At 36.5% G+C, this 24,505-nt stretch overlaps 3 protein-coding genes across 8 annotated transcripts; 2 read left to right on the top strand and 1 right to left on the bottom strand.

Moving 5' to 3' along the window:
• The first annotated feature begins 1,448 nt into the window (after window positions 1-1,448).
• Window positions 1,449-9,178, top strand: LOC116302283 (uncharacterized). Of its 2 annotated transcripts, none has more exons than XM_031711528.2 (5): window positions 1,449-1,595; window positions 3,921-4,489; window positions 5,642-5,775; window positions 6,640-6,675; window positions 6,909-9,178. In XM_031711528.2, the coding sequence occupies exons 1-5, from the start codon at window positions 1,584-1,586 to the stop codon at window positions 7,211-7,213; spliced, it is 1,056 nt and encodes a 351-aa protein (XP_031567388.1). In that variant the 5' UTR covers window positions 1,449-1,583; the 3' UTR covers window positions 7,214-9,178. The 2 variants fall into 2 exon arrangements, with proteins under 2 accessions (XP_031567388.1, XP_031567387.1); XM_031711527.2 differs by having other exon boundaries at window positions 5,522-5,775.
• Window positions 2,503-12,390, bottom strand: LOC148909832 (52 kDa repressor of the inhibitor of the protein kinase-like). Of its 3 annotated transcripts, none has more exons than XM_089032976.1 (4): window positions 11,691-12,385; window positions 9,274-11,021; window positions 6,614-9,070; window positions 2,503-4,459 (listed from the first exon to the last, which is right to left on the bottom strand). In XM_089032976.1, exons 1-2 carry the CDS (start codon window positions 11,815-11,817, stop codon window positions 9,544-9,546), a joined length of 1,605 nt encoding a protein of 534 aa, XP_088889102.1. In that variant the 5' UTR covers window positions 11,818-12,385; the 3' UTR covers window positions 2,503-4,459; window positions 6,614-9,070; window positions 9,274-9,543. The 3 variants fall into 3 exon arrangements, with proteins under 3 accessions (XP_088889102.1, XP_088889103.1, XP_088889101.1); XM_089032977.1 differs by having other exon boundaries at window positions 9,274-10,923; window positions 11,691-11,831; XM_089032975.1 differs by having other exon boundaries at window positions 9,274-12,390.
• Window positions 12,391-13,671: 1,281 nt separating this feature from the next.
• Window positions 13,672-24,050, top strand: LOC116302281 (uncharacterized). Of its 3 annotated transcripts, XM_031711523.2 has the most exons (7): window positions 13,672-13,988; window positions 14,081-14,192; window positions 14,289-14,324; window positions 21,352-21,428; window positions 22,257-22,918; window positions 23,201-23,390; window positions 23,798-24,050. In XM_031711523.2, exons 3-6 carry the CDS (start codon window positions 14,314-14,316, stop codon window positions 23,384-23,386), a joined length of 936 nt encoding a protein of 311 aa, XP_031567383.1. In that variant the 5' UTR covers window positions 13,672-13,988; window positions 14,081-14,192; window positions 14,289-14,313; the 3' UTR covers window positions 23,387-23,390; window positions 23,798-24,050. The 3 variants fall into 3 exon arrangements, with proteins under 3 accessions (XP_031567383.1, XP_031567384.1, XP_031567385.1); XM_031711524.2 differs by lacking the exons at window positions 13,672-13,988; window positions 14,081-14,192; window positions 14,289-14,324 and adding an exon at window positions 17,756-17,879; XM_031711525.2 differs by lacking the exons at window positions 13,672-13,988; window positions 14,081-14,192; window positions 14,289-14,324 and adding an exon at window positions 21,028-21,262.
• Window positions 24,051-24,505: the final 455 nt, after the last annotated feature.

The following is a 24,505-nucleotide window of genomic DNA, read 5'->3' as shown; positions in this document are numbered from 1 at the left end:
TCTTCTTATGATATCGTTTTACCGTGCTGAAGTCTGCTTTGGACTATAGCCATGACCTAACTTTCGGGCCAGCTTATTAACTATATATGGGAATAAGTTAAGGTCCAGCTCAGCTTTCTTGGCTTTGTTTGAAGTTTTTGGATGCATTCACAGTCCAATCATGTGATTGGGCGAGCCTGAGCTCTTGCCAATCCGAATACACCTTTCTACAAAGAACAAATGATATCAGTCTTCACAAACGATCAACAGGCTTAATACTGAAAAGAAAACGCGCGCAGGGGCCGGGTATAAGCAAAACACGAGAGAAATGTTGTTAACTGGGCAAGCAAATGACAAAAAAATGCTCTCACAAAGCATGCACCACCAACCAATCAGAAAACAAGATTTACAACAGTTATTTTTTAAATACTAATCGAAGAATCCGTCAGGAAGCCGGATTTATTTTGGAGCAACCTTACCTATATATGACCTTCCGTGACTCGGAATATTATTATTTTTAGTTAGAAGCACTTGGAATAAAACTGTGTTTGGTATTAAAGAGTACATGTCAGCATATGAAACTCTTATAAATATGCAAAATTATACGTATTCATTTATTTTTCAACCAGAACCCCCACCCCAAATATCACTAGCTTATCAACACCGAAAACAACGAAAATCCACAAAAAAATATTTAAGTCCAAATAAAGAGCAATGTCTAGAGCTCAAAGTTGTAGATATTACCATACATGCGTTGAAGCACAATTTGCTTGAAGTACAGGGACTTCCCCAACTACGTAAAAATACAGGAAATCATTATATGACAAGCATCACAATCTCGTAGAGGTAGAGAAGAGCAGATTTTGAGAAAACCCACTAAACGGCCTCAAATCGCGCTGAAACTTCTCCAGAAGACTGATCAAAGTAAAAGCAACAACTGTAGCAAGTTTTGAGGCAAATTGTTGAGTGAAACATTTTATTGTCATGACTTTATCATAACTCCCATACATTCCCTTATAAACCATACACAGGAACCTTGTTTGGGCTGCCTGTGTTCGATGTTTTTGAATAATCATGCAAAAAAAAATAACTCTCTTTGTAGTGAACAAACTTCCAGATTTTTTAAAAAGAAGGGTATTCCGTGCACTAGAACTATAATAAAATTCTTTTGGATCATGACTTGCTATTGAAATACCAGGGGACTTTTATCGTATTAGTGAGCGGAAGTCTAAATATTTAAACTATGTACACTGTCGGGAGAGGGTTGGGATGGCTCTTGAAAATACCCCAAAAATTCTAACTTTTAATTGGTAATCAAGTCGAAAATTAACCTAAAAGAGGATGTTATAATAAATGACAAACCACTCCTCCCCCCAAGTGAAGTGTGATGCGTAAACAAGGGGATACCCCCTAAAAGACTGGAAGAGAAGACCAATGATTGGTACGTGCGCGTATTTACGTCACACTGGCATTACCTGCTCAACCTAAATGTAAAGTCTAAATATCAAGTTCGTTAGGCTTGCTTCATGTGAAAAAAGCGCTTATTACTATATTTTGCTTGTCTGAGCATATTCTTTTTCATTTTGGGAAACGCTAGCAATCGAATGAATGAAAAGGTAAGCTCTCTTTTACGATATAAAAACCTCTTTCTCGAGTAGAAACCAAGATGGCGGATCTTTGATACAAGTCTCAACGGGTTCTTCTCCCAATATTTGGACTCTCTAAGAATAGCAATTTAGTTTGCACTAGCGTTTGATATTACAAATTTATTACAAAATATTTTACTTTTTTCATAAAAGTGGATAAAAAAAGCTATGGAAAAGGCGACAGTTAACGAAAGAAAAGCAGATTTGTGAGAGCGAGAATATAATACTAATTTATACATGCATACGTATTGAGTGGGATAATTACTAACCTTGGGAAATTACCAAACTTTGGTACTGTGGTTTTCTTAAAATATTTGCATCACCTTGAAGAGCGTTCCAGTTTTTACTTTCCATTATTATTATTTTTGGTTGCATTCATTTTCGGTAGGTTTAATAGTCGAAAGTTACACTCCTTTAACTTTTTACGATTTTAAATTTTTTTTTTAATTTTATATATTATAAATAGAGCATACTAAGTAAGTATGAATAGCTAATTTAATCAGACACTTCTTGTAGACTCAAAATTCAGATATGTTTCTCATTTTATAGTCACCTCATTTCGCACAACCCTGGTTTAAAACCATGCTCGGCTAACAGTGTGACTTCATTTGCTATGCTTTCAAAGATTAGCACCGTGCTGTATCTCATGTAATATCCGGGTGCAAAACCAAAAGCAACTCTATAATGATTTTCCTAACTTTGAATTATAACAGGATTGGTTGTCCAAAGTTACATGTATCATTGATCCAAACTTTTTCCACTTTATTTTAGTAGTTTTTGTGCCAATTGGACCTGGAAACATACTCACCCAATTAACATGCTCTAATTAGCCAAGAACTGTGCTAAAGTAGTAAATGAAAACTAAAAAAAGGCAATGATAACTGCAATGAAATTTTTATTTAGCTATATTCAGAACAAACAAAGTACCTTTTTTTCTGCTTAGTTCAGAAAATACTCATTTTAGGAAGTGTTCACAGCACTCAAGAAGTGTTCTCTTTATTTTATCACTTCCTATGCTGTATAACCAAGAGAATATGAAGTAAGAGAAGGAATCCCCGTGCCCCATCATGTGCACACTTTGATGCTATTTTTAGAACCTATTCTAAAAATATCATACAATGATATCATTTATTTGATCGTTTGATTTTCTGCACGCGCGCATAGTACGCGCACGCTCTACGCTGTTTGCTAACATTTTCTTGTGCTTTTCTTATGTTCAAATGTTCAAATCTATTTACATTCATATTAAATCTGCCCTCAAGATAACGATGTAGTTCAAAAGCTTTGGAAAATAAATGTAAAAATACTCCAGAAAGTTGAACAAACTACTACTTCAATTTCCTGTCATATTTGCTAAGCTTTCGACGTGCACATTCATATTCATGGCGCAGAGTCGAAATAACGGCAAAAACATAAGCAAACAGCATAGAGTGCGCGCCAGTAAATGCGCGTGCAGAAAAACAAATGGTTTAAAAATAGCATCAAACTGTGCACATGATGGTTACAAGGCTATATAGGGGGGATTCCTTCTCTTAGTTCATTTTCTCTTGGTATGACTTAACAGAACATGGAAAAAGCTGTTCTAAATGTAATTCTCAAACAAAACAGGAACAAGGAGTTAATATAAGCCCAAAGTGTGCTTAAAAATTAAGTAATAGGTTACATAACCGTTTTTTTTTTTTGTTTTTTGTTTTGCTTTCCTCACTTCCTGCATGCATTATTAATGGGCTTTAATATCAGGTATTTTTATATTAGTAAAACATAAAAATAATTATCATAGCTTGAAAGAGCAATGTTAAAATCAGTGAAACAGTAAAGTTTGAAGACAATAATGGCATGTCTTGCCTATCAATGAATAATGATTTCAATTCTTGAAAAAAAGTTTTTAAATCTTTGCCAGTTTTTAAACCAGGGCATGCAGCTATGGTAATTATTCTTCTGTCCTATGAGTTTTGGAATAACATGATAAAAGTTCATAACTGACATGAAATTTAAAGAAACTGTGTTGTATTTTTTTTAATTCAAACAGGTGAAAAGAAATTGAAAAAGCCTGTGTCATTTGTCTGTAATTATAGGAAAATAGGGTATAGAGCATATATTGTGCACATTACGTTATAACTACCATCTTGGTTGATGTTAACAAAGCATTCCTCAGCCTTTTTTGTTAGATCAACCATCATAGCAGTTGGTTCATTGTTATTCATATCAGGGATTTTGAGTCTCATGGTTGCACACACTGTATAGCATCTGTTGGTAATATCTTTAATATTTGAAAATGTTTTTTAAATCCTTAAGAGTTTTGAAAAAAAATCTGAAACACGCAATGCCATGCAAGAACCCATGGAAGAGGACGACTCTGAGACTGATTCCCCATGTGACCCGAATACAATTTTCCTATCATATCATCCTCATGAACTTCACAAAGTGAATCCTATGTCTATATATAAAGAATATGGGGGGAACTGGAAGTGCGACAACTGTGGAAAAGAATCTGGGCCATTGCACTATCCATACCACTGCAAAGCCTGCAGTTATGATATCTGTAAGAAATGTAGCCAAGGAGTGAGACTGGATGCTCATGAACATCCACTCTTTTACACCAACACTTCACGGTTGTTTCATCAGTCTGACAATGGAGTTTGGAAATGTGCTACTTGCTCTAGGTCCAGCAGTGAGACTGGACAAACACACTCTCTGCATTGTTCATTGTGTGACTTTGATCTGTGTCTTGAATGTGCTACACCTAGACAGTATTTGATCCACTGCCATCCTTTGGCTACTGTCAAAACAAGCATTGTATATCCAAGTACTGGTGGAAACTGGGCTTGTGATTTCTGTGGAAGAACAAGTAGACCCAATGAAAGGTAAGCATTAATAGATAATTAAACCTTTGATGGAACTAGAATCTTTCAGTCTGGGTTATAAGACCTGCATATCTGGTGAAATTGCAGAGTCCAAAGCAGTTCTTTGTCTCATGGTGAAATTTAAGTCCAAATCATAATTTTATTTGTCTGGTAAAATTGAAGTCCAAAGCATTTCTTTGTCTGGTAAAATTGAAATCTTTTGAGAGTTTTCATGAGGGCAAGTGGAATAGCTCCTGGGATTGACTCCTGGGTATTTTTATCGTTATTTTTACTTCTGAAAGCTATGTATAGCACTCCACTCCGGGGAAAAAGTACTGGGGATGCTCATTGTATCTCTTAGGGGTAAAAATTCACGATTTGGTATCTTTTAGGGTGTTAAATGCGAATTTTTGAAAATCAGCATTTTGTGGTATCTCTTAGGGTGTCAGAAAAGGAGAGAAGCGTGCATCAAGTGGCTTATCCTAGGCGCTTCTTATAGGCCAGATGCCTAGTGTAAGAAGAATAATTACTACTTGAGGAAACTTCAAAAGGAACTTCATTTAATCCAATTGTAAAACCAACAAGTATGGGATAATGAATGTTGTGGTATCTCTTAGGAGTTAAAAATCATTCAGCCACGCCCTTTTTGAAAGACTTCCAGTATCTTTTAGGGGTCTTTTTGAAAATTTCCGACGAGCATCCCCGGTACTTTTTTCCTGGAGTCCCCCCCCCCCCCCCCCCCCCCCCCCCGGCACTCCACATTGTCTACCAGTCAAGCTTAGGCAGGGCTTTAAATAATGGCCAGACATCAGACAATGTCTGCCCAGAATTAGATGTTGTCTGGTCAAATCTTTGAATTGCTGGTCAATTCAGTAACTAGTATGACCGAGCAAAAACTAATTTGACCGTTCATCATGACCGGCAACTTAACAGCCATTATCTTCAGCCCTGTTAGGCCAATTGAACATAGCCCATGCATGGGTTAACTGATGGGTAAACATGGGTTATCTGTATCTTGTCTAATAGATTATGGTTGTCATCTTTCCAATACAGGTATTCCCGCCATTGTTCGGAATGTCAATTTGATGCCTGCTCAGATTGTCTCAAAGAATATAATGTTTCTTCTCATCCCCATCCCCTGGTCAAAGCGGATTCTAACTATGTCTATCACAGGTTCTGTGGTGGTTGGAGGTGTGATAACTGTGGCTCGTTACACAATACACCAGATGATAACAAGCCTTGGCACTGTTTGCAGTGTGAGCATGATTTGTGCGATGCCTGCATGCATCGGCTAAATAATGGCATATGTAAGTATAGATTGCGCAATGAAATACTTCAATTTAAAACAATACAGTGTATTAATAGACCCCTTATTAATTCATTAAATGGTAATTTATCAGCTTGGTAGTAGTATACGATGTGACCCCCTAATCAATGTTGGGAGGTTGTGGGTAGGATGTTGGTAGGATTTGGGTAGGATGTTGGTATTATATTGGTAGGATGTGGGTAGGATGTGGGTAGGATTTGGGTAGGCTTTGGGTAGGATGTTGGTAGGATGTTGGTAGGATGTTGGTATGGTGTTGGTAAGATGTTGGTAGGATGTTGGTAGGATGTTGGTAGGATGTTGGTAGGATGTTGGTAGGATGTGTTGGTAGGTTGTTGGTAGGATGTTGGAAATGTGTTGGTAGGATGTTGGTAGGATGTGTTGATAGAATATTTGTAGGATGTGTTGGTAGGATGTTGGTAGGATGTTGGTAGAATGTTGGTAGGAAGCTGGGAGAATATAGTAGGTGGTAGTTTGTTACATGTAGTAGATTATCAATAGTATGTCAGTAGGTTATTGGAAGAATGGCAATAGGTTTATGCTATGTTAATGGTAGATTGTCGGTAAAAATAAGTAATGACAGGTTGTTGGTAGGGTATTGGTACAGTAGGTTAAGGGTAGGTCATTAGTGAGTAGACCATACATGTATGTTGCTGGTGTGGTTTAGAAAATTGGAATTTACAAGTTTTTAAATCTTCCAGTAAATCTATAATGAACTGTATTTAGTGTAGACATCATGCTACAGTAGTTAGTAGTCCCAAAGTCTCTTGAAAAGGTGTTCACTAAAATTATAAGGACCACTGTAATTGCATAATACTTACAATTTGATGTGTTTTTAAATCTGTAGATAATTTTGGAGATGATCCAGGCCCTCCTCCAAGAGGTAAAGAAAATAAGATAATAATAAATATATGATAATGATTAATTGATATAACCTTATTATAACAGAGCTGGAAGTTTAATGAGATGTTAAGGTTTGTGAAACGGGCTCGCCTGACTATAAGGGATTAGTTTTTGGAGAGGTTTTGGAGAGGTTTGGGAGATGGTTTTTAATGATTTTTTATTTTACAATGTTCTAGGCAGTACAACTAAAGATTCTTATTTTACATCTTTCAGCTCTTACTCGCGAACAAGTAATGCGAAATCCACATTTGGCATTAAACCATTCAATAAGTGAGCCAAAAGAACCAATGGTTTCTGCAAAAGCAGTAGAACACACAGAAAAACCACCTGAAGCAGTAGAAGAAGGTGATGAATGCATAATCTGCACAGAAAGACCAAAAAATGCCACCATCATACATGGGGATACTGGTCACCTTTGTTGCTGCTGGCAATGCGCACAGGTGGTGAAGATGCGGGGTGATCCATGTCCAATATGTAGAATGCCAATTGACAAAGTTATCAGGCAATATAAAGCATAATAATAATCTCAAGGTCAAAAAAAATCATGGTAGCTTAATCACACTAGTGTCCGAAACGTCAGTATGATTTACCCTTTTATCATTACTATTTTTACAAGGGTAACTTGGGTATAAACAACTTCTTGAACTTTTTTTTATTATTCAAATTGTTAAATTGCTGTAACACGGATTTACTGTGGTCACTCTAATACCATGCAGTGGGTGACCAGTGGCTAACAATAATTAATGCATATAGAGGATTGCAAACCAATTATTCGTGAAAAAACTTTGTAAGAAATTAAGCAAATTTGTACAAATTAGGAAGTTCAGTAGACTAGACCTACAACACTTTGAACTAGCTTGTAAACGTTTGTTAGTTAACTTTTTCACAGATATATGGTATGCAGACTATAAGACATTTTTAACAGTTAAAGCTACACTGTACTACATAAAAACTAGCTGTATCTTACCAAAGGTGATGGTGCTAATTAATCTATTGATATAACAGGGTGCAACATTTATAGATGCCGAGTATAAATTGTAGTTATTTATTATGTCACAACCTATTATATTAGTGTATAATCGAATATTATAAGTACTTTTACATTTATAGACACGAGATAAGTTACATTATGATTCTGGTGTGCCAAAACCCTGTGAAGTCTATTGTCTGACATCTGGATTAAGTTTGCTTGAGGTCTAAAGGCTCAGATCATATGGTTGTAGTAATAATTAAGTTTTTTTCGTCACTTTCAAATATGTAGAAGGATATATAATTTTGTGTTAATCTGAGAAACTAAGAAAATGTGTTAGATTCCAAGTCCATGCATAATTCCACATTACTTTCACCATTTTTTTCTATTAATCATACTTTTTGTCCATTATTTCATAGGTTCTAACTAAATTTCGTAATTTTAATCGTTATTATACAGCTTCTCATTAATCCCATATAAGTAACTGTCCAATTATTTTCTTAATTGGACATGTCTTGTTGATAGGGGATTAATTAGGGAGCTATATAATTAATAGGTAATAGGATTTCATGCTCCCCAATCAAGAAATAATTAGACTCGAAAAATTCCTCTGACTGCCAAATTAGACTAAGCCTACGACCTCATCCAATTTTGTCAGTCCTCGGAATTATCCTCGTCCAATTATTCTTAATTGGACAGCACGGAGTCCTATTACATATACTTATTAATATAAATTACATTATACTAAGCCATATAACTTGATATCAATACCATGAGGTCTTTACTAGGCATTGATCTAAGTCTCCTTAGTTAAAATATGGGATACCAAGTCTTTGTAATTCTAAAATAACTATTAGTTCAATATTCTAACTAAGGTTTGTAATTTTAATCGTTATTAATACAAATTAACACTGTGCTTTATAACTTTATACATATAACTTTAAATGTTCTTTGCGTACATATTTACGGTGTTCAACTTACCTATAGAGAAAAAATATCGCTCTTGAATCCACACGAGTACCCTACATTTCATATTCCGGCTGCGTTACCAGCGTGGTTGGTCCTTGTAGTGTAGTGGTTAACACATCGGACTAGAATACCGAAGACGTGGGTTTGATTCCCGCCAAGGGCATTTGATATTTTCTCTTATTCTCTGTATAACTTTAAATCAGTAACTGAGGTGGTGAGTTTTGATCTGAATCTCTTTGTTAGAGCACAGTCTTTAAGCTGATAAACTCGCTCCAGACCAGGGGTGGATCCAGGGTTTGGACATGAGTAGTTTACTCTGAATTTATACCCAACCCACCATACCCCTATTAGTTATAAACTGCCTAAAAGGATACATCTACCATAGCATGCTGTCTGCAGTCAAGATCCTTGTACAGATTTATCTCAGTTGAAGAATCTAGCACATCAAAGGACATCATGTGAAAAAAATGACATCAAAAGTATTAGTATGTAAAAGTACAATGCAAAATATATGCTATTAAAGGAAAAGTGGCATTGCAGCAAATTGAATACTTTATGAAAAATAGAGAACATACAGTCACAATATCAGTGTACTAGAATTTACATGTACTAGCAAATTATACAAAATGAATACATTACCTTATTTAGATTGAGGTGTTCCACTATAGATGAATTCATTGCTGAGTTCAGTTGAGAATATGTAAAGACCATTCAAGCTTAATTAAAACCCAGTGAACAATATTATAGATTTCAGAAAAGAATAAGTTTTTAAAAATTCCACCTTGTTCCTGTACTGTTCCCCATCAGTTTAAGGATTAAAAATCAGATAATTATTAATCCAGATGGAACATAACTCACAAGTACTCTAAGAACACTGGAGTGGTGGTCCAAAAAATATTATATAAAATATTACTGTAAGATATTCTCCATTCTCATTCGTGTAGGATTTAAAGTAGCACATAAATCTATTATTTCCTCAAGATCTAAGTCCATGTCTCTGTGGGAATGCATCAGTGCCAGTCCATTCATTCTGTCTTGAGCCATAGTATTTCTTAAGTAGTTCTTAAGATTACGGAGGGTTGAAATGGACCTTTCACAAGAAGCAGATGACATAGGGATAGTTATAAGGATTTGAAGTATGGTATGTATATTAGCATAAGCAACATTGTCAATGTGCTCAAGTGTCCCTTCTAAACTATCAGGGATTTCCTCTCCTAGATCATCTTTCCTCATCCACATTCTCTCCCACAGAATAAGTTCTGCTTGTAAACCTGCATAATTAGGTATATCCTGCCTATAATGTTCACAAAAGGCTAATACATTATCCTTCCAAACAATACCAGTGGCCAGCATAATTGATGGAATAACTGAAAGTGCTCTGTAGCAAACAAACACATCATCTTGAAAGCTGTTGTTCAGTTGTTGGACTATATGGTCTAGAAAAACTACAGTTAAATTTGTCCTATAATATTCTTCAGGGTTTTGGGCTGCAGCATTGGCTCTGTGAACTTGTCTCTGAGCTACTCTAGGCATGGTTGGTTGAACCGAAACTTGACCTGCTAAAGTGACAGCTTCCTGGTAGAGTGCATTGTGCCTGGCATCAATGTCAGTTCTCATCTCTGTTAAGACTGACTTTAAAAGTGCAAGTTCATCCTTTGCCTTGAGAAGATCCATTGCTTTCTTTTGTAATTTGACAGTGAGAGGTCGGGTTAAATCTAACATGTGTCTAACAATAACAATAGCAACAATAAATGAAAAAGTTATTGCATTCAGTAAGGTCTGTGCATCATTTCTACTAGGTCGATTCCAGTCCCCAGTTCCAAGATCATTGTTGTTCATTGATATGTCTTCAAGCGTAGCAACAACAGGACGAAGAAGTTCTACAACTCTGTCCATTCCTTCTATTCTTTCGATCCATCTTGTTTGGCATACATTTATCAGAACAGTATGGTTAGCTTGAGGCATTATCTCTTTAACCTTCATGACCAAATACTGCTGTCTCTTTGGTGAATTGTTAAAAAAATCAGAAATTCTTTTAACAGTATCCATCATGTTTCTAACAAGTGGTTGTTGGCATGTGTCAGCAACACACAAATTCAGCCTGTGGTTCATACAGTGAACATAAATTGCTTTGTCAAATTCATTTCTTATAAGTGTTGAAACTCCATTCAAGCAACCTGCCATATTTCCTGCCCCATCATAACACTGGCCTCTGCAGTCGTCCATAGAAAGTCCTAATTCTGCTACTGCTGTAAGTATTTTATCTTTGATGGCAGCTCCAGTTGTTCCCTCATCACAAAGAGAAAACCCAATAAATTCTTCTCTAATTATATTTCTTGAATCAAGAAATGAAAGATTTTCTTTGTTAGAAATGTCTGCAGCTTCATCTGCCATAACAGAGAAAAACTTACTGTCTCTGATTTCCTTTGACAAACTAGTTAAAATGTAAGAACCTACTGTTTCTATCATCTGATTCTGGATGGTTTTAGAAATGTAAGTTGCATTTCTGGGTGCAGTTTCCAGGTGATTCTGCAGTATTTGATCACCACTCTGCACTCGAAATTCTAGCAGAGCCTGAAAGTTTCCTGATAGACTAGCATTTGTTGGGTCATCATCGCGTTGACCCCGGAGAGCTATGTTGTTTCGCCCACAGAAAATTATCGTTTCAAACAAAGACTTAAGGACCGTCCTATTTCTATCGATTTGCTGTTGAATAATATTATTCAACTGCTGATCTACTGGGACCGCTTGCTGCCTCATTGTTTTCAAAAAGTTATCCATGGCAATTACAGCAAAATTGTGCATCTCACATTTACCGCTGGCGTGTTTTGTAAGTCTCGAAGCCGCTGAAGTCCAACATGTGAGTGGGGACTTCAACAACTTGTCTAATTTATGAGCATTTCTACCAGATTCTACTCCAAACAAAACGCAGGGAAAACAAAATGCTCCATCGAGATATTTAGAGTATGCAAGCCAGGGATATCTTCTAAGCCATTCAAAGACAAACTTACGAGGCTTTCTATTTTCTATTGACAGTGGGAAATCAAAAATCTCACCTGGTTTCCACACACTCTCAATGAACCCCAGCTTATCTTGTGGTGATGAAGAGCCAATTTCTTTAAAATTCAAGCCAATGTCGAAAGGAGAACAGTCCTCCCTCCTGCAAATCGGGTCGCCACGCATTGTAGAATATTCCTTCGTTCAAAGCAAGTCTATGACTCTAATCATAAGAACGAAAGAGACCCAACGGGGGTAGGTCTAGCTTTTTATAGTTTTGCTGGTAGTTTATGAGGTAGTTTGCAAAGTAGATAGCCAATCAGAAAAGGGTTTGAGTGGTTTCCAAAACAATCAATGTGTTTCCAGCCAATCAGAGAATTCTTTGAGTAGTTTACGATCGTCACACCGGCCTAGCTCTACAACTACGCACGCTCACCCCCTGAGGTTCTATTTGACAAAGGCTGTTTTCCGATCGTTTTCCGATAGCATTCCGATGCGTACCGACGGAGATATCCGAAACCCGAAAATTTTTGCGGGAATCGGTAATAAATCGGCAGAAATGACGAGATTACTCATTTTCGTTTGACTTTTCCTTAATAATTAACTGAAAAACAACCAAGTGAGTTGTTTCTAGAAGTTTCTAGAATAATGTAATACACATATTTTGACATTATTTAGAAAGAAATGTGTAGCTTTGAAAAAAATTGAGTAGTTTACGGAAATCACGTAAACTACCCTGGATCCACCCTTGCAGACCAATTATATTGCCTTATTATTGTTTTCAAGACGTTTTAAATATGGGTAATAATAAATGGTGTAATTACAGTATTAACCAAAAAGTTGTACAGCATAAACTACAAACATTGACACAGACCTCGTGGTCTAGGAGTCGGCTGTGGGTCTAATTGTTAGGCTAGAAGTCTTGTAATTATTGTAGGGTATTAATGGATCAATTGATAGATTGTTAAATGTTTTTTTTTGTAAAGCAAGAAATGATAAATAAAAAGGTCACATCAAATCTTATGAGCTCAAAACAGCCAATGTTTATCAGCACATACTGTAGTTGTCCTAGTATAACTGTGAACTATTCTACTCTAGTAACATGCAAGTAGCCCTCGGGCTCAATGCTTGTAATCACGTACAAAAATATATATATATTGCTAATGGGTCAACTCGATCGCACGCTATCCATGTGATCACGCTATAGCTTGATCTTAGATTCGCCAAGAATCGTTTGCATTACGATATTCGCTATCGCTAGCCTCTGGCAACCACACGCTAAACGCTATTTGGTTTTTGTTTTACATATATTCTAAAAACCCTCATTTACTGTACTATTAGCAAAAGTTGTAAACTTTAAACTACATGAGCGAAATAAAAATCTATCTAAGTACACACAGTGATGATGATGATGATGGATAAGAGGCGTGAACTGATGGAGTACTATGTCTGCCCTTTAAACACCTACTCTAGTAACAACCAAGTACATACAGTGATGATGATGATGATGGATTGGAGGGGTGAACTGATGGTGTACTATATATACCCTTTAAACACCTACTCTAGTAACAACCAAGTACATACAGTGATGATGATGATGGATTAGAGGGGTGAACCGATGGTGTACTATCGGCATACCCTTTAACAGCACCTACTCTAGTAACAACCAAGAAGAGTGATGATGATGGATTATAGAAGGGTGAACTGATGGTGTACTATATGTACCCTTTAACAGCACCTACTCTAGTAACAACCAAGTACAGTGATGATGATGGATTAGAAGGGTGAACTGATGGAGTACTATATGTAGCCTATAACAGCACCTACTATAGTAACAACCAAGTACAGTGATGATGATGGATTAGAAGGGTGAACTGATGGAGTACTATATGTACCCTTCAACCGCACCTACTATAGTAACAACCAAGTACAGTGTTGATGGTGGATTAGAAGGGTGAACTGATGGAGTACTATATGTACCCTTTAACAGCACCTACTCTATAGTAACAACCAAGTACAGTGTTGATGGTGGATTAGAAGGGTGAACTGATGGAGTACTATATGTACCCTTTAACAGCACCTACTCTATAGTAACAACCAAGTACAGTGATGATGATGGATTAGAAGGGTGAACTGATGTTGTACTCAGCCGTATGTACCCTATAACAGCACCCACTATAGTAACAACCAAGCACAGTGATGATGATGGATTAGAAGGGTGAACTGATGGAGTACTATATGTACCCTTTAACAGCACCTACTCTAGTAACAACCAAGTACAGTGATGATGATGGATTAGAAGGGTGAACTGATGTTGTACACTCATTATGTAACCCTTTAACAGCACCTACTCTATAGTAAGTGATAATGATGATGAAAACAATTGATTATGACGATGCATTGGTGTAAGTTTTGAATTTTCCACTTACGACTATTCTTATTTTCGCAGGGAGAATTCTCGAATATTCTAGTACACCAACTGCATGGTTTAACATATATTTACTCCCCGACGCGAGATAAAAGAAGAAATCGCCGATTATCCTGGATGATAATAATAATAGGTAAACAAATGCGAAGGTTTTCAACAAGTGACCATCCATGTGATCAAATTGGTAATGACAACAAGTAATAAAATTGCGCTATTTTCGTTTCCACAGCCGACGACTCCTGTTTACACAGTGGATGAATGGAAGGTAAGTGGTCAATACGAACCAAGTGTACTAAAATTTCAATAGTAATTTTAGTTTTGATTTTGTTTAATTTACTGTCAGTGAATCATTGAACACACAAAACGGAATATTTCATTTGGGTAGACCCACTTCAGTAAAACTACTGAACCACGTTTGGTCCAGCCCACACCAAAACCACCCACACACCTTGCGCCAAACAATGGGCGTATCGCCTTAATAAGTAGTCCGTTTAAATGTATTTTTATAGGGCCCGTAAGGATTAGTTCGAAACCTGCTCTACCCTTCTCCTCATATCCACATACTCCTCCCCCCCACTTATGAACGCTCCTCAGCGAAAATGAATGAACGCCTAGAAAACGAATGAAAGAAAATCCACCATGGGTGCCGTAGTAATGAGAGCGCTAACCTCTCAACAAAGCGACCCGTTTCCAAGTCCCGCCTGTGCTTCGAGGGTTTTCCGTGTTCTTCGGTTTTCCTCCGTCCGCAAAAATCAACTTCTAAATTTCAATTGGAGTTTCAGTCAATGAAGAGCTAAACTGTGAAAATGCCACTGCTAAATCCTATTTATTTTATTTTATTTTTGAAAGCGGTTATGTAATATCGTTTTGCTTGCGTGTGGTAATGACGGATCATGAGGCCTTAGAAGACGGGAAAAAATGTCTGAAAATCAAAGAAACAAAAGCATATCAAAACTGGGGAAAAGAGAGCAAAAATAAATATGAACAATACAAAACATAAGTAAAATCTTCCAAGGTCGTGGCGTATATTTTCCTTTTCTGTTTTCTCTATTTCATAAATTGACTCTAAATTTACTTCATCAACTCCGAGTAGCTAGTTGAAAAGAGAGGAAGAGGGTGAGTGAAAAGAGATAGTAAAAATAGATTTGAATATACAAAACAAAAGTATATAGAAAAATTTTCCAAGGTCATGGCTTAATTTTTTTTTTCCCCCTTTTCTTTTTTCTCTTTTAAATTGACTTTAAGTTTACTCCATCAACTGCAAGTAGTTGAACATTGAAGCATAGTTAATATTATCTATCACCTGTTATCTATTATCTGTTATCTATTAACTATGATTGAAGAAAACCTGTAAAATAAGTCATGAAAAGGGCAGCTTTCTTAAGATCGGTTGACTGATACCAAAGCCAACTTTTTTCTAATAGTGTTCCTCACAAGAAGCTCCTAGAAAAATAATTACGAAGACTATAAGGATTGTTTGACGTGTTTGCTGAGGTCTTCGAAAGAACAAACAAAGCCAGCAATAAATGGACAGCTTATTTATTTGAATCTTCAAATGCATATATAATTCAGTAAAGTTAATGTTCATCGAAAAATTATTAATACTCGAATACTTCTCTTAAAATTCTTTTATTAAGCTCCGAAACAACTTCTGCGTTTATCTAACTCAGCGCATGGCTAACTCACAGATCGAAATATCGTTTCGACTCTCCCTTTAAATTGGGATTTTTTTATGACAAAGTGTTTATGCAAAGAGTAGTGTTGGCGTTTCATTATTTCCATTTTGAAATATTACATGTAATTTACGAAACCCCCTCGCATAGTGCACATAAATAAGCAAGATAAACAAAGAGTGACAATTGACAATAACCTTCATGACCATCCACTCTATAACTTATTGGGTTATTAGAGATAGAGAGAACCTACCGCTAGGGCTAACTATCGATTGTTTTGTTGTCCCCTGAGGAAAGAAGCAGAAGACTTTAGTGTTTTTCGTTCCAAGATCAACCTAACTTCATTTTTAAAGCAATTTGAATAGACAATCGAGTTCTTGTTCCAATGTGCAGACATTGTACTTGTGTACGTGTGTTTCAGTTCCCACGAAGGCGAGAAATACTTCTTCCTTGATCTATAACTGTTCTTCTCTTTTTATTTTACCAACGCATTGGTTATCTTTCTTCCTATAATCGTAGTTGTTTATTGCACACACCTTCAATTTTATTCTTACTGCATTTAACGCACACATGCAGCACGTTAGTATATTCACAACAGTTCCATACTCGTGTCTAACACCGGATAATGAGTTTGAGTTTCTCACTTTTTCTTTCATCCTATTTTTGCACAGGACTTGTGCTTTCCTACCTATATATTCATCATGCAGTCTTGTTCTTGCTGCAATAAGCGCACACCACGTCAGCATATTGATATTAGTTTCTCGTCTAACCTGATAAGATTATATATTTTTGTTTTACGCATTACTCGTGTTTTTCCAACGAGAAAGGCAGTGGGAAATAATGCCATCTGATTGTTGCACGGGACTCCTTTAATCTACCACATACCGCATGCAATAAAAGAAATAAAATACGGATCAAGTTCTTATTTTATTTTGGGATGAAAGTGTTTTTCATGTGCTAGTGTGTGTGTACTTTGCATTTATATAAATATAACACATAAATCTCTATAAAATCTGAATCTAAAGCATAAATAAAAGAGAATTCAATCATCGGTTGAACCGAAACTATTACGTAACAAAATTGAGTAACTTGTTATCAGTTCATCAAAGCGGACGCACTTAGTTTATCTCTGGAAATTAATTTTCATAAAAAGGAAAAATGAGTAGTGCATTAAAGAGAATTATGAGTTTGGCGTTAGCTTGTTTTGCCCAAGGAAACATTGGTCTCTAATACTTTGTTTTATCATGCACCTATCAATGTTAAAGCCCTTGGGATGGTTGGGAGGGGGAACAGTCGCCACAACCAAACACAACTAAAGTTTTATGAAACCCTGACTTAATTCAGGGCATGGCTAACAAACAGAACCAGAAGGATTTGAATTTAGTGTGAAGTGTTTTTGCAGAATTTGAAAGAACGAACCGCACACCCAACAAAACCCTGCTTACGTACATGAACGATATAGTTCCCAGGGATTAGAGACAATGCGCCATAACTACACCTCCACTCATCTACCTCAGTCCCCCCCCCCCCCCCCCCCTCGTATGTTTGCCATTCCTTTAAGATGGCAGCTCAAAAGCTCTACTTTCTTGGGAGTGGTGGGTGAGTTGGCACGCAAGCTGTACCCACCCTACGCTGCGGCTTACCATAAACTATATACGAGCACTCATATAAAAACGAAAGAAAAAACCCGATTTTTTTGTTCGAAATGATCGGCAAACGTTCTGTTAATAGAACCATCACGACTCATGCAATTAAGAAAATTAATTTGCAGGTGTTTTAATTTAACTTCATTCATGGCTAAACAGAAAAAACTCTAAATAGACTTACTATGGACGTCACAATTGGCCTTCCCATGAAGTCGGGTCGCCTTCCGTGCTCAACCTGATGAATGATTAGATTGTTAGTGTTCTATTACCGGTAAAACTACTTGAAAAATTTAAATAGCTTCTTAAATAGAAATATTTTTTTTAACTCACCACGTACTTGGACGACAATGATAAACGGGTCGGTTCCGCGTTATCCGTAAAGTCATCGCCTTTTGAAGTTTTGTGTAAATTGTCAGTGAAGTGTGAGATCAGTTATAAAGCTAACAGTGCGGCAGACTCAGTCACTTGTTAAACTGAGAATCAAACTGGAAAGAGGACAAGGTAAGACTTTTCGAATTCTAAGACTTGGATGCGAATTCTCGTGGAATCGTAAAGTTCTTTAAAATGCTTCGGTTAATTGTTCGGTATATAACTTTGTTTTGCTCTTGTCTTATTTAGGGCATGTCTGCATGGATTGAACGTAGGATAGCTCTAGCGCTAGTAAAAAGCATTTATTTTAAACGGTCTCGAGTTCCCAAAGGGACGCACAAAAAACGATTTCCTAAGAGAGAGAGCCTAAGTAAAATAACGATTTCGAAAGTTAGCTCATAAAAAAGAAGAAGAGTGATTACCGCCTAATTTAACCGGCCTACCTTGGTAAAACTGAAGATGAAAACTTCATAGGAAATGATAAAGATCATAGCTATTTTAATAAGATTTAGTCCATCAATTGCGTTTAGCTTCATTTTGCTCTTATCTTTATTAGGGCATGTCTGCTTGAGGGTGCCAATGAGGTTAGTAGTTAACTGACAAATGGCCCAAAAAAAAAAAAAAAAACAGTACAGTTAACTGACAAATAACCTAAAATTAGTAGTTAACAGGTAACTGATATTTCATTATTTTAGTTAACATTGTGGCCAGCTCGCTCGTAAAATTATAACAGTTAACTGACATTCGGCCGAAAAATTAGCAGTTGAATGACGATTGGCTATTCCCACTGACACCCTCCTTCGTGAGTTGAGCGCAATGTATCTCTAGTGTTAATGTTGACAAGGTTGTAGTTCCAGAAAGGACCCAAAAACGATTTCAATACGGTTAGGTCATATAATAGTAGTCATCATCCTACCTTCGTAAATTACTGACAACTGAAGATGGAAAAATTCTTAGGAAATGCTATAGATCACAGAGAGCCTAAGTAAAATTTGAACCATCACTAGCGTTTTTATTAATTCATTCATTGTTTTAAACCTCACTGCGAGTTTAATTTTCTAGTTATTTATTTTACTTCTGTCAATCGTGACGAAAGCCGCTTAAACCTTGCTCAGTTAAAAAACTTTGCAAATCTTCGATTTGCTTCAAAGCAGCAAGTACACTAACATCAATCAGTACACCTTGTTATCTAATTGACATCAGGTATCATTCATATTTCTCGTTAAAACTCGCAGCATTCGGCAGATCCACAGTTTTAATAGTGCTATTATCATGTAAGGGACCTCAACCTTTAGCTACCTTTTTTCTTAGCAAACTAGCAGGGCTTTAATTTGGTTTTGTATTAGTTTCTTTGTTCTGTAGTTGTGCAGGTGGACGTGATGATAGTCAATGGTTTCTTTTTTTAACGTTTTTATTTGAAACTTTAATTAAGCTTTTTCTGGCTTTCCCATGAACTTGAATATTAAGCTTTTTCTGGCTTTCCCTTGTTCTTCTCAGTATGTGTGAGTGTTCGTCCTGGTCTTGTGCGGTACGTGTTCCTAGTATTTCAGTGGATTGCATGTGAACTGACCAACAGTTGCTTGTTATTATTCACAACTTCTAACAGATTATGTTAATGCTGTTCTGCAAACTTATCGACTGTTCTTTCATTATCATCTTTTCAAACATTTTCCATGCGGAAGTTTGAAAAGACACAGCCTTAATCATTCAAAACAGCTCTTTCTTTTGATTTCTTTCTTTTTGATTGTTCGAAAAGTTAAAAGGCTTATCACAATGCACTTCTTTTTGAATTCATTCCCTCCATAACCTCCACCATGTGTTATTCATTGAACTTTAAAATCATCTTACAAATACAGACTTATATCTAAGTTGCATCTCAAAGCCAAAATCCAGGCGCCGTTGTTGTCGTCCTGTTAAAAGTAACATTGATTACAAATACTCTCACCATTTTTAACCATTCAATGCAAACACAACTTGATAATTTCATTCCTGCTACGATTTTAGAGATCTCACTTTAAGGGCCCTCGTTTCCATTTGACAGGATTGACATTGCTTAATATTCCATGCATTTTTACCCAGTTTACAGTCAGTCGGAAAACGAGTTAAACAATGTTTTCTTAGAGCAGTTTTCGGTTTAAGAGTAAATGGTGTTGAAGTTTGTTGTTAGTTTTCGGTTCGTTGGTAAACACGCGTTACTACGGTATGACATGGCATAATATTGACTGAAATGGTTCCTATTGTATTTCTCATCGTGCAGCTTATCCATTCGCAGCACGACACGTAGTTACGCCTACAATAAGATACGGCACGGATACAGTACGACGACAACGATGTTGCCGCCTTGAATTGCCGCCTTTAGTTTCCCACTCTTACGAAATCCGGCCACTCTAAATATATTAGCAACTTAATTAGTTCGCGAATGATACTATGGCCTTTTTACGGTCAAGAGCTTTTCGTTGCATCTTTAATGAACAGAATATAAGTTTGAATTCTCGCTATGTCTGTTCAGGGCCTCCTATCCATCGCACACTCGAATATATGCTCAGTGAATGAGACATAAGTCCGATTCAAGGCGCGCAAAGCATTGTATGTGATAGCAATTTTTTTCATTATCTCCGTTATGTCTCGTCGTCAATAAAAGAACTTTTTACTACCAAGGCTTAAAGAAGAAAGATGCTATTTTTTGAGTATATTTGGCTGCAATTTTCTATATAAGACGAGTGGGTTTTAGATTCCTGTTTATCGAGCAAAAAAACCCGGAAGAAGGAAGCATCGGTCTGTAAAGAAAAAAATTACTTCCTCTTTAGAGGCATTTAGAAGGCGAGTAAAGATGCATGCTCCAAGAAATCGGAGAAAAAGACATCCATAAGAGACCGCTCCATCTCTCAACAAACGGAGAATACTGAAAGATATGACACTGAGAAAAAAATATGACAACGCCGTTAAACTAAATGTGACTTCAATTTATTAACTTCATCTTGCTAAACACCTTTGTAAATATTGTTTTTATTAGAAACTAAAGAGTCCGTTCATCGGCGTCATCTACTCCAAGTTATATAACGCGTGTCTTTTTTCTCCTCGTGGGAGACTTTCAACACCTCCGGCTTTAAATTAGTTCCGAGTCAATCTTGAAAAAATAGCTTGTAATTAAAGGCAGTTTGGAAGTCGAAAACAAATATTTTCTTATTGTTAATGGTATAAAGCGTGGGCTTTGACGTGTGTTAGGGTTTCAATGTCACTGCGACTTCAATGTGCGTCTAGTGTGTCTTTTTTTATTATAATCACTGGATTTAAGGTCTTAATGGCCTAACAGCACTATAAGTAGCACGAAAAAGCTGGAATAAGCGTTGCCGTAGCGTACCATCATTGGCCCTAAGTATTTTAAGTCTTTTTTTCTTGAGAGCATAATTCGCGAACGAGGGTAAAAAGAAAAACCAAAGGGGACGACAAAACTTGGTCTTAACGTAATTTTAGTTCTATCTTCTTATTTTCTGGTTTACTTCGGTGCCTTTTTCGTAAGTTGTAATATTTTCTTTGTTGAATTGCAGTAGCTTATGTCATGTTTTGTAAACTATTTTCGCCTCGTTTTTATCTGTCTTTTCAGGGAAGCATTTTGTTCAGTCATGAAAGCTTCTCTCCTTTGGCTTTGCCTTTTTATTGTGAGTCTTGCTTCTATAGAAGGTGAGTTGTTAGTTTTCTTCAGCATTCGCTATATATATAAATGGCAGAATATGGTCGCCATTAGTAGCATTAAGTATTGAAATAAAACTCTCGGTTTGGAGCTTTTCATACCTCAAGCCGTTCTCATCTTAACACCGTAGCGTTTTAGAAGAATGAGTTATGTAATTACAAATCTCGTTGCTTTCTCCCTGATACGACTTTCTGAAAATGTAAGTTGAACGTAACTACCGTAGTAAAATAAACTAAGAAGTAACTCACTCTCTTTCTCTTTATATCTTTTTCTTACAATGACTACAGGACTAAAATCTATCTTTGGACAAAAACCAATTGCTGCAATATTCATTATTTTTCGTACCGCAACTTTGTAGAGTTGGGCGGTAATTATAGGTCTTCTCTACCAGTGTCAACAATCAAAAGCACAATCACTTGTTTGCTCGGCCTTCTTGCATTTTCGTAAACATTATTGGCAGTAAGAAATAAACTGTCTACGAAAAACAGACATTACAGGTGCGAGTTTAGGAGTAAGGCCAACGGGGCGCGCGCCCCTTTTTTGGGAACAATATATTAAATCATATTTGCATACGGTTTTGAAGATTTTCTCTCAGGACGAAGTTTACCGGCCCATCCTTTCTTTGATTCCTGGATCCGTCCATGCCTTACGTAATCCCAAGGAACATTTGAGCAAAAGAGCAAAAGTCGTTGACAATGTTGCTTGATGCATGTGGGAAATAAAATAATTTCTACGGAAAAAGTAGTAAATAAGTTATTCCAGTTAAGTGTATGAAAATAGAGAAAAAATTCTTGATACAGTTGCTTTCCTGTCTATAGGTCGGACTTCGAAGAAAGCTAACTCAATCAAGTTCCACTTTAAATTGGCGAAGAGAATCGATACTCGACAGAGAGACGAAAGATGGAGAAAGGAAACATCCAAAGAAAAGAATATTCGATGTTTTGTCGTCAACAGCGGCTCTCCTACAGTTCGTTGCTCACTTGTTAAAAAATGTCCCAATCAAGATCCAACTTGTAGCACTTTTCGACAAGTTCGCCGAACGTCAGAAACTCATGAAAAAAGGATCAAAAAAGTGAGTACCACGCAGAAAACCACCCGGGTTTCAAAGTGCTCTGACAAGAAGAACCCTTTTTGCATTCATGATATATGGACAGGGAGGAAAAGATCTTACGAAAATCCAATTTCAAAAACTGAAGAGAACATCTTATCTACACTCTGTGACCCTGAAGATAAAACATGCATAGTCAATATCAAGAGAGCGAAAGGGAATCCAAAACTGCCTTTTAAGATGTACAGTGATGAAGGAAAATCAGAGCCAGAAGGAAAGATGATTAAGAATGGTAGACATTCATCTGCCGGCTTTAGTTCTTGGTCAAAGACTGGCTGTGATTTTATACGTGATCCAAACTGCAAGCTAGAAGGTTCCCTTGAAACACCTCAAAAGTTCAAAGATGTACTTAAAAGGCTCCAAGACCAGTTGGTAAGCACACTCTTTCAGTTAAGTAGCCATTGGCAATAGAATTTCCCACGGCCCCGGAGGTTTATACTATAAAAGAGGTATTATACATTGTTAGTGATGGTATAGTTTCTGCATTTTAAGGAAATGCGGGGCAAGAAAGGCCTTCAATTACTATCCAATGAACCTTACTTAGGTTTCCCTTAGTAAAAAGAACTATTGGGTAAAATAATTTGTCCTATCGCGGTTTTCTTATAAAATTCTTCGATTCTTCTTGAAATGGCTTATATGAATGTGTGTTTTCAGCCTACTACTAAACGTCAAAAGAATTGCAAAGGGAAAACGAACAAGATCTGTCGTTGGAGGCCACAACCAAACGACGTGAAGGAAATCGAGGATCAAAGGCCTTTGAACTATTTTACGATGTACTCTAAATCCAACAAGAACAACAACCTTGAGTTGACGAACCAAATAGCTGATAACAGAACATAATTTGGTAAGAACAATGTAAAGGAATGATTCGGTTTTGAAAAAGAAACGTTTTTTCTCTGGAATTCCTGCTAGTTAAAATATCTTGTATTTCGTTCGTTCGTTCGGTTCCTTCGTTCCTTCGTTCGTTCGTATTATTATTATTATTATTATTATTATTATTATTATTATTATTTTTATTATTATTATTATCATTATCATTATCTTATTTCTTCCTTTCTTTCTCTTTCTTTCTTGACTTGTCTCTCTTCTTGGATTCTAGGTTCTTCTTGCTTCTTTCTTTCTTTCTTTCTTTCTTTCTTTCTTTCTTTCTTTCTTTCTTTCTTTCTTTCTTTCTTCCCTTTTTTCTTTCTTCCTACTTCTAAGGGATTCAGGTCACCTATACTGACTTTTCATTTCTTTTTGGTGTTTTAGATAACATAAGTAGTCAAGCACCGGAAACCCCCTCACTTTCCGATGACTGATGAGACATTATAGCTAGGTCATGCCCTTGAAACTGGGAGGTCAACAAGATGTATATTGTATTACAATTTAGCAAATTCTATTATATAAAACAACTAAAAAAAAGCAAAAAACAAAGAAAATCAAACAAATAAAAAAAAGTAAATTAGCCAAATGCCAACAGTATTTTAAAACAAATAAAAACCTTATTTTAGAAAATGAAACAGACTGAAACAAAGGTTTATTCTCTGCCCTTTAATTCTAATCAGTATATTATATATACTATAGCAAAATTATAATCTTTATGGGGGGAAACTAGATGGACACTTCCACACTCCACACTTCCTGTCTCTCTCTCACTGTCGTCTCATAAAGCTTCATTTTTTCCATTGCCTTTATTTATCTCCGTTCAGTTCTCTACTCTTAAAAGATTTGCTCGATTTTGCGTCCGTCCCGATGATTTTCGGAGTGTGCGGTATATATGTTCAGTGGAGGTCATCATCAGAATTTATGCGTTGCTTCGATAACGTCCGAAACAACGTTGGAAAAACGTTGGCAAACGTCGTGGTTTGGTATACATTTTCGAGATCAACAAAGTGAAATATATTTTTCCGACTGTAATAATGTCTAATTCAAATATGTTTATTGCTGGAAGCATTCATTAAGGTCACGAAAGATTTA

Source organism: Actinia tenebrosa, unplaced genomic scaffold (assembly GCF_029948245.1).
Source record: "Actinia tenebrosa isolate PJP-AT-01 unplaced genomic scaffold, QUT_ActTen_1.0 PGA_scaffold1__47_contigs__length_23844297, whole genome shotgun sequence".
NCBI lineage: Eukaryota > Metazoa > Cnidaria > Anthozoa > Actiniaria > Actiniidae > Actinia > Actinia tenebrosa.
This window is presented reverse-complemented; position numbering and strand designations above follow the sequence as displayed.

Excerpts from the sequence above, each read along its gene's own strand:
- LOC116302283 (XM_031711527.2), top strand. Across the intron at positions 5,776-6,639 it reads TCGGCTAAATAATGGCATAT|ATAATTTTGGAGATGATCCA; the intron begins GTAAGTATAGAT and ends TTAAATCTGTAG. Across the intron at positions 6,676-6,908 it reads TCCAGGCCCTCCTCCAAGAG|CTCTTACTCGCGAACAAGTA; the intron begins GTAAAGAAAATA and ends TACATCTTTCAG.
- LOC148909832 (XM_089032975.1), bottom strand. The coding sequence starts at position 11,817 with ATGCGTGGCGACCCGATTTGCAGGAGGGAGGACTGTTCTCCTTTCGAC.
- LOC116302281 (XM_031711523.2), top strand. Across the intron at positions 21,429-22,256 it reads GAGTCTTGCTTCTATAGAAG|GTCGGACTTCGAAGAAAGCT; the intron begins GTGAGTTGTTAG and ends TCCTGTCTATAG. Across the intron at positions 22,919-23,200 it reads AAAGGCTCCAAGACCAGTTG|CCTACTACTAAACGTCAAAA; the intron begins GTAAGCACACTC and ends GTGTGTTTTCAG.